This window comes from Grus americana, chromosome 1, assembly GCF_028858705.1.
Source record: "Grus americana isolate bGruAme1 chromosome 1, bGruAme1.mat, whole genome shotgun sequence".
In the NCBI taxonomy this organism is placed as follows: domain Eukaryota; kingdom Metazoa; phylum Chordata; class Aves; order Gruiformes; family Gruidae; genus Grus; species Grus americana.
In genome coordinates, this window is record NC_072852.1 from 176,579,071 (window position 1) to 176,595,660 (window position 16,590).

Sequence of the window (16,590 nt, forward strand, 5' to 3'; positions counted from 1 at the left end):
CCTGAAAAGAATTATGTCAATATTTGCATCATAATCCAATCTGGAAAAACTTTTATCTATTAAAGTTATAAAATCTTGCTGAATTTTTCAGAAATTCAGAAAAATACATCTTAAGTACTTTTTTTTTTTTTAAGCTTAGTCCAGTTGACAGGGTTCTTTTGTATAATCAGGTTACATTATTACATTTTGAGGTTTCACCAATGAGGGCTTAACGAACACCTTCCTCTACAAGCATGAATGTGACCTGCTTGTTACCCTGGAATTTCCCATGCTAATAGGATATGGTAGTTGCTATCCTTCAATCTCGAACACAAACAATATTCCTTTTCTTATGCAGTTTCCTTAACTTAAGGTGCAGCTAGAATAGCTAATAAAAGGGATAGGTGGTCTTGTAGATAAAAGAAAGACACAGCAGATTTATTCTACCAGGTTTACAGTAAAGCAGCTGATCTTGTGTTACACTGGAAAAAAATATTTAAGATGGAAAAAAGATGAGTAGTACAGGGATTTTAAAAAGAACTGCATGTGACAACTAGGACACTACAAAGTTACTGTTGGAATTCTTTAAAGATCAGCCTTGAGATGAAGGAGTGCAACAGCAGGAACATGCTAATTAAATTATCAGACCATTCAAAGTGACACCATAGGCAACATTATCATATAGGACATGTTGGACTATTCTACAAAAGTATTTGGATGACCCCAAGAAGCAACACAAATGGGTTATTTAATAGTATGTATTTGAATGAACAAGTCTATGAAGAAAACTGATCGTAGAAAGTGGCAGAGGGAAAAAAAGCTCTGTACTTTGTTAGTACAGGGGAAAAAAAAACCACAAAAAAAACAGTAGAAGAAATCTGTGAAAAAAGAAATGCAACTGAAGAATACATAAAGTTTTCTTCATTCTGGAAACATCTATGCTATTTGTATTATGGTGTCCAATTCTGCTTAAGCATATTGAAGAAAGTTTAACTGAAAATGCAAAGTTTGAATAGGGGATACCATGATTATCAAGAGCACCTATCATAGCAAAGAAAAGCAGCAGAAGCATTGCAATTGGCACAGGAACAGATGGATACAAATAGATAAAATTAAGATGGGAAAGGAGAGAGAGAAGAAAAATGATAGGGAGACAAGAGGGTGTACACAAAACTCTCATCCGTTTCTAAATGCATGTTTATTGGTTTATAGCAAGAGTAATATTATCTGTTTTCATGCAAAACCAAAGACTGGAATCCAAGAACTTTCCTTTTCCGTAAAATGCCTTTGTTTTCCCGAATCAACAACTGCTGCTGTGTAACAGTAATGATCTGCATTGAGGATGTGGAGATTCCATCTCCTTCATCTTCATACCTTTCTTATAGTTAAACAATAATGAAAGTGTGAAGGATGTTAGCCTTAGTGTGTATTTAACTCAGTGTATATTTAACTTGATGCCTTTATTAATTTTTAACATACTTTGGTAGCTATTGTAGGACTTGGCATGGCTGTAGAATTTCATGGGATGAAACATGGTCAGTAGCTCCTCCTGATCTGGAAACAGCATCTTTTCTGCCTTATTGCAACCCTGTTGCATAGACTGGAAGAGAAAGAGTGCATGAACTCTCTCACATCAGCAACAAATATGGGTGTTAAAATGTTAATTGTGAAATGGATACTTACACTAGCTTAGAAGTTTAAACAAATCAGGATAGGATGGTGCTTTATATATACAGATACTGGGAGCGATCAGAAGTTGGGATGATTTATTTGGGGGCTTTGGGGGCTGTCATAAGTAACATGTAACTAGTATGCAATATATACTATGTAAGACCAGACTATTCTATAGGTTATAGGAGATAATGCTAAGGCCATAGTACTTTTCTACAGTGTAAGTTAGAAGAATCAAAAATACAAAAAAAAATCTTACCTTTTCCAGAAACTTTTAAAAATTGTCACTTACAGTTTCAAGATTATGTCTTCATTTCTTCATTTTTAAAATCAAGAAGAAAAAAATCTTGGTGAGAGTTTCAATCCAATAAATACTAATTTTTTCAGTAGCTTAAAATGTAGTTGCCTCCAAGGCAACAGTAGCTACTTATTAGCTTTCTATTAACAAGTCTCTAATATATGAAGCATGCATTCCCTAAGAACATTGAACCTTTATACTAATTTTTTTATGCAATTTAATTTCAGAACAAATTTTATTCTAATGGGAAAACTGTAAATAAAAATGGAATTAAGTTTGCACACTTTTTTCTGGAATATATACCTAAAAGAGACTCTCTGTGTCATACAGATTTATGTTATTTCAAATAATTGTGTGACACAACCATAACTGAAATTTTTCTAGATTTTTTCTATTATACAGCCATAAAAATTACATTATAAAAAAATTCAGAATTTTTTCCTTGTACATTGTAAATTATCAGCATTCTTTTTATGTAACTGTAGTTTTCACAGCAAAAAGACTTTTACTTTTATTCTCTTTAATAGATATCAATAAATCTGTGCTACAAAACGAAAAAATACTCAGCTGTTAATATGATCTGCAGATTGACTTCAAATGGTAGAACATCACAGCAGTACACTGAGTTAAGCGTCAAATATAATTACTTTGGCATGCACTGGGAAGCAGTTCATTCACATGGTAACATCTTGCAGAACCAAGGAGAAGGGAGTTCTGCCCTTTATTGATTGCCACATCCTTAAAGATGTGCTTTAGTAAACTTGATATTTCCACCTGCTGCTGCTGTTTATATGAAATATCACACACTTTTATTGATCTATGGTAGATGACAAAAAACAAGGAATTGTCTAATTTTAACTTTTAAAAATAGAACTTTTTTCTGTTGAGAAAAAAAAGGTTTTATAAGTATTTGTTTTCTCTGAAGAACAGTAAAAGAGCAATAAGAAATGCTGCAGGAGAATGTTATTCTCCATCAATATCTGACTTGTACCTGATTCTTTCAACAGAGAAGCAGCAATGTATTTTTTATTATTATATTTACTATTAGTATTTCTATTACATTTGTGTTTACAGTTTCTATCTGTGTTTAGGCACTGTAGAATGAGGGAAAGAGAAAGGGGATGCTGTGAACTGGGAGGTACTAATGCATTACTACAGTGGGTTAGCCTCGGCTAACAGTCAAATGCCCACCCAGCTGCTCACTCACTCTCCTTCATCAGATAAGGAGAGAAAATAGGTTGAGGAAGCTCATGGGTTGAGATAAAGACAGCAAGATCACTTACCAACTACCATCACAGGCAAAACAGACTCGACTTGGGGAAAATTAATGTAATTTATTGCTAATAAAACCAGATTCCAGATAGTGAGAAATAAAGAGAAATTTTAAAACACCACCTTTCTTCTCCCCTTTCCCAGGCTCAATGTCTTTCATTCCCGATTCCTCTGCCCCCACCCCTAAACACTGTAGGGGAATGGGGAATGGGAGTTGTGGTCAGTCCATAAATTGCTCCTATCTGCAGCTCCTTCCTCCTCACATATTTCCCTTGATTCTGGGGTTCCCATACACTGCAGTCCTTCAGGAAATTCTGGATGTCATCTCTAATCACGTGGAGGAGGAGAAGGTTATTGGGAGTGGTCAACATGGATTCACCTAGCGGAAATCATGCCTGACCAATCTGATAGTCTTCTGTGATAGCATGACTGGCTGGGTGGATGAGGGGAGAGCAGTGGATGTTATCTACCTTGACTTCAGTAAGGCTTTTGACACTGTGCCTTGTAACAACCTCATAGGCAAGCTTAGGAAGTGTGGGTTAGATGGGTGGACAGTGAAATGGGTTGAGAACTGGCTGAATGGCAGAGCTCAGAGGGTTGTGATAAGCAGTGCAGAGTCTAGTTGGAGGCCTGTAGCTAGCGGTGTGCCCCAGGGGTCAGTGCTGGGTCCGGTCTTCTTCACCATATTCATCAATGACCTGGACAAGGAGACAGAGTGCACCCTCAGCAGGTTTGCTGACAATACTAAACTGGGAGGAGTGGCCAACACACCAGAAGGCTGCGCTGCCATTCAGCAAGATCTGGACAGGCTAGAGAGTTGGGCAGAGAGGAATCTAATGAAGTTCAACAAGGGCAAGTGTAGGGTCCTCCACCTGGGGAGGAATAACCCCATGCACCAGTACAGGTTAGGGGTTGACCTGCTGGGAAACAGCTCTGTGGAGAAGGACCTGGGAGTCCTGTTGGACAAAAAGTTATCCATGAGCCAGCAATGTGCCCTTATGGCCAAGAAAGCCAATGGTATCCTGGGGTGCATGCAGAAGAGCGTGGCCAGCAGGTTGAGGGAGGTTATTCTCCCCCTCTACTCTGCCCTGGTGAGGCCACATCTGGAGACCATGTTGTGTCCAGTTCTGGGCTCCCCAGTTCAAGGACAAGGATCTACTGGAGAGAGTCCAGTGAAGGGCTATAAGGATGATGAGGGGACTCGAGCATCTCTCATATGAGGAAAGGCTGAGAGAGCTGGGTCTGTTTAGCCTGGAGGAGACTGAGAAGGCATCTCATCGATACTTATAAATATCTAAAGGGTGGATGTCAAGTGGATGGGGCCAGACTCTTTTCAGTGGTGCCCAGCAACAGGACAAGGGGCAATGGGCACAAACTGGAACACAGGAAGTTCCATCTGAATATGAGGAAAAATTTCTTAACTGTGAGGGTGACAGAGCACTGGCACAGGCTGCCCAGAGAGACTGCGGAGCCTCCTTGCCTGGAGACATTAAAAAGTCTCCAGGACGCCATCCTGTGCAACATGCTCCAGGTGAACCTGCTTTAGCAGTGGGATTGGACTAGATGGTTTCCAGAGTTCCCTTCCAACTCCTACCATTCTGTGACATATCCTGCTGCTCCATCGTGGTGTCCTCCACAGGCTGCAGTGTGGATATCTGCTCTGGTGCCAGAGCACCTCTTCCTCTTTCTCTGGTTTTGGTGTTCCCTCTGCTGTTTCTCACTCTCTTTTTTCCCTCTTCACTCTGTCTCTGTGGAATTTTTTGCCTTAAATACCTTTTCCCTGAGGTGCCTCCACCTTGTCTGTGGGGCTGAGCCGTGCCCTGCGGTGGGTGGGTTGGAGCTGGCTGGAAACGGCTGTGTGCGGCACGGGGCAGCCCTGGCCTCTCCTCACAGAGGCCCCTGCAGCCCCCGCTGCTGCCAGCGCCGGGGCACTTACAGATGGTACAATTGCAACATTGATTTTTGCACACTTAAGCATGAAATAATTGCCACATACTGGCCCCCACCTGGAGTACTGCATCCAGATCAGGGGTCCCCACTACAAGAAAGACATGGAGCTGTTGGAGTGAGTCCAGAGGAGGGCCACAAAGATGATCAGAGGTCTGGAGCACCTCTCCTATGAAGACAGGCTGAGAGAGTTGGGGTTGTTCAGCCTGGAGAAGAGAAGGCTCCGGGGATACCATATAGCAGCCTTCCAGTACCTGAAGGGGGCTACAGGAATGCTGGAGAGGGACTGTTTACAAGGGCATGTGGTGATAGGACAAGGGGGAATGGGTTTAAACTAAAAGAAGGTAGATTTAAATTAGATATTAGGAAGAAATTCTTTACTGTGAGGGAGGTGAGGTACTGGACCAGGTTGCCCAGAGAGGTTGTGGATACCCCCTCCCTGGAAGTGTTTAAGGCCAAGTTGGATGAGGCTTTGGGCAACCTGGTCTAGTGGAGGGTGTCCCTGCCCATGGCAGAGGGGTTAGAACTAGATGATCTTTGAGGTCTCTTCCAACTCAAACCATTTTATGATTCTATGATCTTTGTGTTGAGTTAGGAGACCAGGTTTCCTATCAAATGTTTTCTAAATGGCTTTTGGAAAAGAAAAGATTATTAGAAACCCATAATGAAGCTATTTAAATTAGGCAAAGGTGAAAAATGAAGAATGGGATGGGCTTTAAGTACCCAAGCAGCACATATATCCTGGGGCAAATGACCAGCTCTGGCCAGGGTCCACCTTTTTTTTTTTTTTTGGTAGCAGTTTTAAAAAAACGCTAAGTTGAACATTTTTAAAACATTTCCACTTTCAAGAGGTTGGGTCCAAAGCTCTATATATGGTTCTTGTTCATAAGTTTGGTACCAAGGGAAGTCACCAAATGCTCAAACACTCTTGAGGACATGAGTCACAATTTATAATCTCAGAAAAGACTTCAAAATTATGACTAGTGATTTTTTTAAATCCAGGAATATGCAAGAAAAATACTAAGGGAAAGATGCTTAAACTGACCCAGATATATTTTCTTTCATAGGAACAAAACACTAAACATAGATCTTCTTAATCCAGTCCAACATCTTTGTCATTGGAGGTCTTTGGAAAGCCCTATCTTTCTCCATCAATTATGTTTCTTTCCTTTTTACTGTTTATCTTAGTCACTGATAATTGAATGTATTTTTGAATTTTCATTGAAAGAAAGTCCAACATAAAAATGTGGTTTTGTTGTTATGTCATTTATGAAATTATTTATTATCAATTGACAATGTTAGACTTTTGTCTGTTGCTTGACTGTAGCAGATAGAATTTAGAATGACTTTCACATTCATAGAAAGAGAGTATACTAATGATTTTTTTAAAAAATACATATGTATATAAATATTTACTGTTTTGTCCCTTCACACCCATGTAAATTCATTTGTTATATTTTCGATTTCATTTGTTAGGTAGAGAGGCTTTAATAACATCTAGCTTTAGTTTTCAAAAAATTGTTTTTATTTATTTATATTCAATTACATTCATTCAGTTCCAGCAGTTTTGCTATAGTTGGATTCAATTAGTAATGCATTTCCATAAATTGGATTATTGTCTTAGCAGTACTTTTCCAGCTATTCTCTTTTTCATTTTGAATGGGAAACACAGAGAGCTGGCCAATATAGATGTTGGCATATGTGCAGGGGAATGTTTTGTTTTCAAGTCATTTAATGAAACAAAGCTGGAATGAAATTTGTGTCATTTAGATCAATATTGTGCCTATGGTAAATAGCAGTTGCTTTAGTTTAATATATCCCTTATGACTACTATGCATTATTACAAAGTGAACATCAGAAAATTTAGCTGAACCTTAATTTTCAAGAAAATATCAAAATCCAAAACAAATTAGTGTGCTCACAAGAAAGGTTCTCAGAATCGTCTTGTAGTTAGTCACTCACAGGAATATATTTGCCGTGTTCTGACCTCAGAGAGGCATAGGTTAATAATTCCACAAAGTCCTTAATAGCAGTTCAGTGTTTGGCACAAGAGAATTAGCAATGCATTACGTTATATAACCATCTACAAAACTTGATTGTGTGGCTGATTACAACCTCCTCCAGGAGTTCTGCTTCTTTGCCTTCCATGCATCATATAATAAACTATCTGTGGCATTTTCTCTTAGCCAAATCATTAAGGCTTATTACTAAGTTAGTGCCCTGGTCTGATGTTTTGTACTTTTGCACACAAATTCATATTTCTTATGTGGGGGTCCCATGCAGCTCAATGAATGTGCAATTCAGTTCAATATGCATCATATTCTCTCTTTTTCAGGCAAGATTTAACTTGGTATTTTACATCCAGCCTGTGAAATAGGAGTCTCTGCAGAGTCTTGCTTCTTTTCATGTGGCTAGGCTAGTCTTAAAAAGGCCTAGAACCTACACAAGTTTGGTAAATATATGTGACTCTTGGAAGAGGACAATGAAAAATCATGGCACTTTACAGCAAAACCAGTATTTTTCCTGCATCTAAGGCAGTCTCTCATACAGCTAGGATGTATTTCTCTACAGAACCCAAGTGATTGTTAGGAAACATGACGGATGTTAAATCCATTGCTACATTGCAGGGTGAGAATTTGATGACCCTGTTTTCTTTTGGTATGTTACGGTTAGGCTCCCAGATGCTTAGGTCATCTTTCTGTTTTGCATGTTTACTGCACACTACATCTTTTAGTGGGTGTGCCCTACCATGCAGTTCTCTTTGTCCTTCACCCACAGAAACAAGATTTTTGGACTAGATGACTGTTGACTGGTATACAGCTAGCATGACTGTCATTTGCTGTAAGGTCTGCCATTCAGTTTTTGTAATAACAAACATTTTGTCTTTACTACACAGGGTTTTTTCTGTACATGTTGTAATGAACAACAAATTCTACATAGATAATGAACATGACATAGCATGGTATGCTTTAATTTGGGTGTGTAAGGGTACTTCAGACCAAGCAGACACAGTGAGTTAACTTAGTCCTAATATCTGACAGGAAAAGGCAATGGCATCACTGTGTCTAACATTAGTTTTTAAATGTAATATCTGCACCAATCTAGAGAGTAGGAGGCAGTGTGGATAATGCCTAGAAAGATTGACACCTAATTTTTTAATTACGCATCTTCCACAATTAAGTGCGAACTTTTAAAAAAACATTCAGCAATCACTGTTTTATCTCTCATGGTCAACACTGCAAAATATATTAGTAATCCACATTCTGGGTTATTGTAGAAGTCTGGCATTTAATCTTCAGTGGGATGTGCAGTATGAGAATCCCAGCCTGTCTTTTCAAAGAGTACTTAGTGCCTATATGCTGGAACCTGAAGGAAGCCTTTGTTCAGTGCAGTTGGAAAAGTCTAGAGAGACTCCCCTGACCAAATGTAGGCATTTACCTGAATTATATGCACATATGTATTCATGTGTGTATATATACACATGTATACAAACACTTTCTTATTCCCACGTATATGGAAATATGGAAAGCTATTTAAACATCTAAATTTTACTGAAATTAAAGCAAGCTAAATATCTAATTCAATACTCAACTAAATATCTTTGTAAGCAACAGCCTATCAAACATCTACTCTACTCAGCAGAACAGAATACCGTGCCATCTCCACTGTTAACTGATATTTCTATTTTTCTAATTTGAAACTCGATTAACTTCTTAATAACTAATATTGGGGTAAAATTAAATGTCTTTTGACTTGGTAGACCAACTTCAACTGAATCTTTCATTATTGGTTGAATTCATTCAATTGAGAAGGATTTGTTCATTGTGAAGGTCACAGACTAAATGATCTAAAACTTTTTTCAAGTCATCCACATAATTGCAATGCACTGATAATTTTCATACTTGAGTAAAAACTAGGGAACTGGCTCAATGTTATTAAATAAATGAAGTATTAATATTCTGTAATTGTGATTTTTAAAGCTGAACTAACACTTCAAAATTTCATGCCAATCTAACGAGATAAGAAATTATGTCTGAAACAATCATATTTTCCGTCAGAACTGTTTTTTCCCTGGCTTTTTTTTGCTTGAGGGTTTCTTTGCTCTTGTGCCTTATTGATGATTCAGTTATTCTTTTACTAATCCATTGGAACTAAGAAAAATACTATACTTGGCATACATAATTATAGTCATGTAAAGAGAGAAAATATGTTTCATACTGCATGCTTTCTGCCCCCAATATTCTCACTGACTACAAACAAATACTTTTAAATCAATATTTTATGAATGACATGAATATTTTGCCTGATACTAAAATACAGCAGTGCTTTTCCTTATCAAAATATTCACGCTTTGACATGTCTGTTTCCATAATAGATCTTACATTATCTACCCAACTAGAAAGTAAAATAAAATTTGACTTAGGATGATATTAATTAATTATTAGGTATTTTATAAATGTAACTAATTTTACAAAACCCTTTTGCAATGGGGAGAAAGACAAACATTTCAAAGACTAACTCACAAGCTGTCAGTGTTAGAATTTTTTTTGTAGAAACTTTTTAAATCTTGTCTCTGTTCTTACTATATTTTACTCTAAATATACTTTGACCTATAAATAAATTTATACCTTAATTTAAATTCTCTAGAAGTTATTTCAGGTTCTTTTATGACAGTTTTGACACTGCTAATGTTTTATAAATGTGCTGTTTATTAACTGCTGCTTTTGATCAAACTCATTTCTCAAAAAAGACAATTAATCTGCCTCCTGCTATAGGGAAAAAGGGACACATGTTGAAAATATTCTTCCTTCACTGTAGAAACTACAGAAAGGTGTAGGTATTTTTTAACATTTTAGTCAGAATCGTGCAATAAATGGATACTGAGGCAGAATAAAATGGAACAGCTGTATGGTCTAAAATTATTAAACTCAGAAAAAATATTAATATCATAAACATATTAGTTCAGTATAGCACAAAGTCATTCTGTGAATTCAATAACAATTTCTTATTTAATGACAGATTCACTGTATTTTTTTAAATAAATAAGAGAGAAAATAAAGGGCCTTAAGCTCATGCTGTAGTAAATTATTAATTTACAAAGATTATTTTACCTTAACTATCTTATAGCCTGATACAGTCAAGAATATTTTTCACTGGTGGAATCTGCATTCAATCAATGCTCTTGCAAAGATAACGTAACCAATATAATTTGATTAGAATTAAATTTACCTGAAACAGGTTCTTTCTGTTAGGAAACTATACTTTCTAGCGTATGAAGTGGAACTTTGCTATAATGGTATTATCCATGCAAAGGTTGCTTTTCTCTCGATATTTTCTATCAATAGTTATTATTTTTTAATTGCAGGCACTTTATGACTGTTTTTTCCTTCATTTTTTTTTGGATCAAACTGTATGTATTTTTAATTTACTCCACTACTGCATTACTGCACCAAATACATGAAATACCATTCCAAACTTACACACAGAAATAAGACTTCATTAATGCTTTCCATTCAGAAAATTATAATTTTTTCAACTTTCGCTAGTGAACTGCTGTTCTTTGGCATGACCAAGGATAGATATCTTTCCTCTCCTACAGTTTGATTCCTAGATCAGGTACGGACTGATTGAGCAACACAGAAGTCCAGCACTGATGAAGATTATTACCTTCCCCTCACTTCTACCAGGCAGATATACTTTGTGCCAGAGTAATTCTCTTTTGCTCTTTCAGGCACACTGAAAGAGCAGAAAAGGGTGCAAAGGGGCCTAAGCAAAAGACTGGATATTCAGTCTTTGATATTCACAGTGAAAGAATTTTGAAAGGCAAAACCTCGTTAAGAAATGCAGCAAAGGCATGATTCAACTGTTTTCACAAGCCATACTACCTCACATCAAAGGCAGTCTGGTCTTTTGAGGTTGGCTTGTCAAACTGAATTTAAAAATGACTTTTCTGATTAGTTATCAAAGGTTTGTAATGATAGCACTGGGATAAATGCTTTTGATCCAGGCAGTCATGATTTCTCCTAATGTCTTCTACTTTGAAACCTCCACTGCATTTTCTAGCTATTTTATACATATATATATGTATACGCACGCACGTGCAGGCACACACACACACATATACACACAAACATTTATGAACCTCTATCCATCTTAATACAAAAAGAAGTGACCAAACCCTGAAAAGAAAAATTTCCAGCTCAGAGATGACTGAGTTTGGTCTAAATTCATATCTACGCACAGAGTCTGAATAAGCTGAAATGTAGACCATTGGGAAAAAGAAATCTATAACATCTCCACAGGCAAAACTTTCGCTGTGATCAGTGGAGATAAAAGTACTCACTACTGGATACTTTCTTTTCCTTGTCGATCTTCCCTTCTAAACAATGATAATTATAATAGAAAACCCACCAGTTTTGATGGGATACACAGAGTTGCAATTCAGTTAACAGAATATTCCCAACTCAAAAATGAATTATGAGTATCACATGATTGTGATTATGCTTATTTCTCAAGCTTTCTTTTTAATCGTACAATGTTGAAAATAAGTCTTACAATATTGTAGCTACTCAAAAGCTATTAAGAGATATGACATCTACAAGAAGTCTATAGACACCAGTAATCTGGGAGAAATAGAAAAAGATGAGCTATGTGTTTGATGCTAAGTTAGACTTTTGGGGATAGTGTATATACTATCCCTATGGTAGTTGTATAGTAAAAGAGCAGCTGGAAGTAGTACAAAGCATTTAGGTAAGGTAAAATTACTAGATAATATTGTAAATTAACAATGTGAAATTAACAAACAAAGCAAAATTTGAGGAACTTGCATTTGATAAATTCAGACTCACTGGATTATCTTTCATCTCTGAATTCTGAAAGAACTTGCACATGAAAACGAAAGTCTACTTACCAGTATTTTCAACAAATCATTCACAGCAAAGCTGGTACCTGGTAACTGAAGTAATAGAACTGAATATAGTTAAAAGGCATAAAAGTAGCCCTTGCAATTGCAGGGCTGATATCTGATGTCAGTAATGCCAGGTTTTCAGGCTTTTTTAGAGAAATACATTATACTTTTCCCTATAGAAAATTTTACTATAAACTGTTACCAAGAAAGACAAAGCTGCAGAAGTGGATTCATTCTGAGTCATCTAATAAATAGGACCCTGAGCACTAAGAAGGAAGTAAGACTAGCAAATATCTTTGGATATAAGTATTGCAAAAGTTTCAATTAGCTGTACAGTATCCTGAATATTCAGCACAGGTTGCAGAGTTGTTCTGAAGTAATTTTGGACCTTCGTCACTATGGATTAGGAAACTTGGCTGAAGAGTGGAAGCAATTCCTGACTCAGGTGTTCAGGCTCAGCCACAACCAGAGCTTTAAAACAATTACTTGATTTCTAACTTTTATTTGTCTGAATTAGACTTTTGTGAAATAAAATTTTATTGTTAGTCTTATGAACTATTCCTGGCTGAGATATAAACACAATCAAACTCTAAATAGTAATTCCAAAATCTGATTTTGGAAATTAATTTTGTTTTGTTCTGAATAGCACAGAGCGTTTTAGCAAAAACTAAGCGGTCTCAGTCATTGGCTGAAACTTTTATCAGTTACTTATGAACAACATTTGCTGTCTTTTTACCAGCAACTCAGGAATGCCTTTAGCTATATTTTACTAGCTGTCTTAATTGAAATAAAGGAATGAAAAAATGTGCTTCACTTTCAATGTGGAAATATCAGCTTACAGATTTATTTCAGTTGAAAGACAATGGAATAGATGAGAACTTTTCATGCCAGAAGTAATAAAGGAAGTCGTAGGTGTTTAGACTAGGGTCACACATGATTATTCACACTGAACTCTGCAGAAGAGTTGGTACTTTGCATTTTTAAAATTTGTGAAGTGTTTAGGTGTCCAAATATTTACTTAGAAAGCTATTTGGAAATCTCAGGCTTGATAAACATGGTATTCATTTTTAAGAATGAATTCACTTATCTACGTGTAATTGTCTACTGCCATTTGAATTGCCTCAGGATAGCCTACTAGACCTCCAGCAATCGTGCATGTTTCTCCCGAGTAGTCTTTGTCTTATCTGCCAGCCTGCAGGGAATGTCACCATACCCTAGATGTCATAAATAAGATTTGATCACTGTCTCTGGGCAGCTGAACCAAGTCCCATCTTTGAAAATAAAGATAACATGCTTGCAGACACTTACATGTAAATGCTTATATTTACATTTATATTAATGTAAATGTATTTGGATCACATGTTTAAATTTTTTTAGTGCTGTTCTGAAATTCTTATTCTCTGCTGAAGAAAAAAATGATTGTGGCTGGTCTTTAGGCTCAGCTGACTACCCTGAGCATAACAGCAGTTTAAACACTGTAGACACCCACAGATTAACATTTACATGTAGATGTCTTAATCTCGACTTGGATCTCACCTGTAGATATCTGATAATCACATAGAAACGTAAATGTTTTAGGGCTGAATCCACAGGAATAGCTGCCAAAAAAGTATATTTGCTTTAACATCTCTCTCAGAGGAGTATGGATTCTCCTGGCTACTTTAGTCAGAACACAAGTATGTCTGTCAGGCAGTACCAAAAACGTTCTGTGGTTTCAGTGACATATTTAGTGGTAGTACGGTACTTCCTTATTCATCAGCATCCATGCCAACAAAACATAATGGTAAATGCACATTTAAGTAGCTCTGAATTCATGGAGCGCTTAGGACAGTAAAAGCTTCCAAATGAATAATTGCTTCACACAGACAGCTCTTGCATCCTAAATTGCTCAGTGGTTGGACTTTAAAACAGCCTGTGTTTCTATTAGGTAATCTCCAGGCACTGTAGAAAAGGCAACAGACTGCAAAAGGATTCGTATAAGAAATGAATGCAGCATGGTAATACTGGGAAAGAACAACCAGAACTGTTTCCTCCTGGGAACCATTACAGAGGGAAGGAAGGAAACAAGTTTCTTGACTGCAGATAGTTACAAACACAACATATGTTTTATTAAACCACAGTTTTGCCATTTTGAATTTAAAATATTTTCAGAAGTTTTCCCTGACTTTCCTACAGAACTCAATCCTCATAATATATTCTGATGAAGAAAATCAGCATACAGTTCCTGGGGGTATAATTTTCTTGCTGAGTAGACATGTTAATGTTAGTGTGGGCAAGACTTGTTTTCAATAGAACCAAGGTCCTTGAAACGGACGTAGTACTTTTAAAAAGCCCATATTTAAAACATAGCGTGATATTCTTTTCTGCAATGCACTGCATATTTGTTCTTTACTATGTTGTAAGTGTAAAATTCATTCTGAACATGAGTGTCCCATTGATAGTTTTGTATTTGGAATAGGCTGAATACTAGATCAAAGACTGACTACAGCTTTCCATATGGTTTGTACTTTAGTATACAGAGCTTATGCAGCTTCCCGCCCCCCCCCCCCCCCCAAGAAGGGAGAATTAGAAGCTTGTGAATCTATTCAGTATTAAAGAGTTATAAAAGATAGAGTATTAACATACAGGACAGGAGTTGTCAAACTAATTCCCACTACTTTGATGCATGATAAAAACACAGAGAAACTATAATAAATGGATTGCATATTTCTTGTTTGTCTGAATTGTCAAGTATAAGTTAGCACTTCCACCTCACAGATGATGAGCAGTTAGGCAGCAACCCTGCTTACATCATTTATAAATTATAGAGACAAATCTGCATGTCACTTATGACACTTAGGGCAGTATATGCTGTAATCTAAGAATGAAAATATCCATTACCATAAAGAAAATATCTTCCTTTGTATTCAGATTGGCAAAGCACTAAGTAGTATGTGAATTTGGTAATAATATTAAAATCATCTATGTTTGCTGACCATATGAAATTTGTATGATTTTGAGCGATTATATTTTTTTCTTTTTCCTGTTTGCTGATGTCAGATAAAAACCCAGATGCCCCTTGGTTTTATTCCTACAGTTCTGAGCTCTTGTTTTTTTAACATTTTTATTTGTGTGGACTTTTTTAGGTTGTATTCAGTTGGAGGTCGGGATGGAAGTTCATGTTTGAGTTCAATGGAATATTATGATCCTCACACAAATAAATGGAATATGTGTGCTCCTATGTGTAAGAGAAGAGGAGGTGTAGGAGTGGCTACATGTGATGGCTTTCTTTATGCAGTTGGAGGCCATGATGCTCCTGCTTCTAACCATTGTTCCCGACTGCTGGACTATGTAGAAAGGTATCCAATTATGCATGCATTTTTTGAATGCAAAATAATTTCAAGTAGCATCATTTTCTTAGCTAAGTGATGGTAAAATTAAACAGATGTTTTTACCCCAATAAATGCCAAATTATTATTTACTTGAAAAATTCCACAGAGGTTTGTAAAAGACAATTTTTCTGAAGGTTATTTTCTTTCCCTTTTTTCACAGTACTATTATATATTTTCACGGACACAAAAATCAACTCTTTTCACACCTCATTTAATAAATCTTTGTTTTTAAGGCATGGTATTACACATTGCAGAGTCATAAACTAATCTTAGCAGAGATAAAAATTCGGCCTTGAAATAATTTTATAACACCAAATTGTGCTTTGTATTTTGTAACACTGAAAACATAGCTGAGCAAAGAAGAAATATAGAACTGCTTAAGTGATGGATATTTACAGTACATGATGTTGCTTCCTTTAGCAACACTGCCACTTTCTGACATGCTGATATAAGTGTTATACATTGCATTTACAGTACCCTGAATTTTGCAAGTGGATGTTCTGCAAATTCAAGAATATCTAGTAAGGCAATAGGGCACAGTTGGAGTGATTATAACATTCAGTTTGAAGATACTCTTCAAATGTTTCATGAAGGTTTGACTTTCTTCTATTTCTGTATGCTTTAAAATGGAATAAGGAAAATAGACTCTCCAAATTCTTACAGGTTGCAAAGGTTAAAGTAGATATTTTTGAGTAGCTGGTTTATCTTAACATACAAGTAAAGATAAGCACCGGGAGAGATTTATCTATTTTTTTTTGTTTTCTGAAGGGGTTAAACTTTAATTAGATATCAGTTATTGCTTCTGCTGAATCTGGCTTGGCATTTACCAGTTACCTAATATGTAATCCAAAAATTATAACTTAAAACTTACTCCTTATGTTATCCATATGATTTTGCTCAGTCTTAGACGCGTTCTCATCTCTACTGTATGTAAGCAAAGATCAGAGAATGCCAAATACTTTACTTCTCATCTCCAACAGATGGAAAGTTCAACAGAGAAATCCCATGATGCCTGTACTTACAAGGCCTATCCTCATGGGCTTCTATTTATAAGGAAGAATCAGAATTTTCAATGAAATAAATTTATATTAAGACTACTAGAGACAATATTAATAAGTACGAAATCTTTCCAACTACTTCTTCTT

At 36.3% G+C, this 16,590-nt stretch overlaps 1 protein-coding gene across 1 annotated transcript in view; it reads left to right on the plus strand.

The window, feature by feature from the left end:
• KLHL1 (kelch like family member 1) overlaps positions 1-16,590 on the plus strand; it is a 260,797-nt gene that overhangs the window by 236,807 nt on the left and 7,400 nt on the right. Inside the window, exon 9 of the mRNA XM_054806173.1 lies at positions 15,200-15,412. Within this exon, the coding sequence (XP_054662148.1) occupies positions 15,200-15,412 (213 nt within the window). The remainder of the gene's footprint in view (positions 1-15,199; positions 15,413-16,590) is intronic.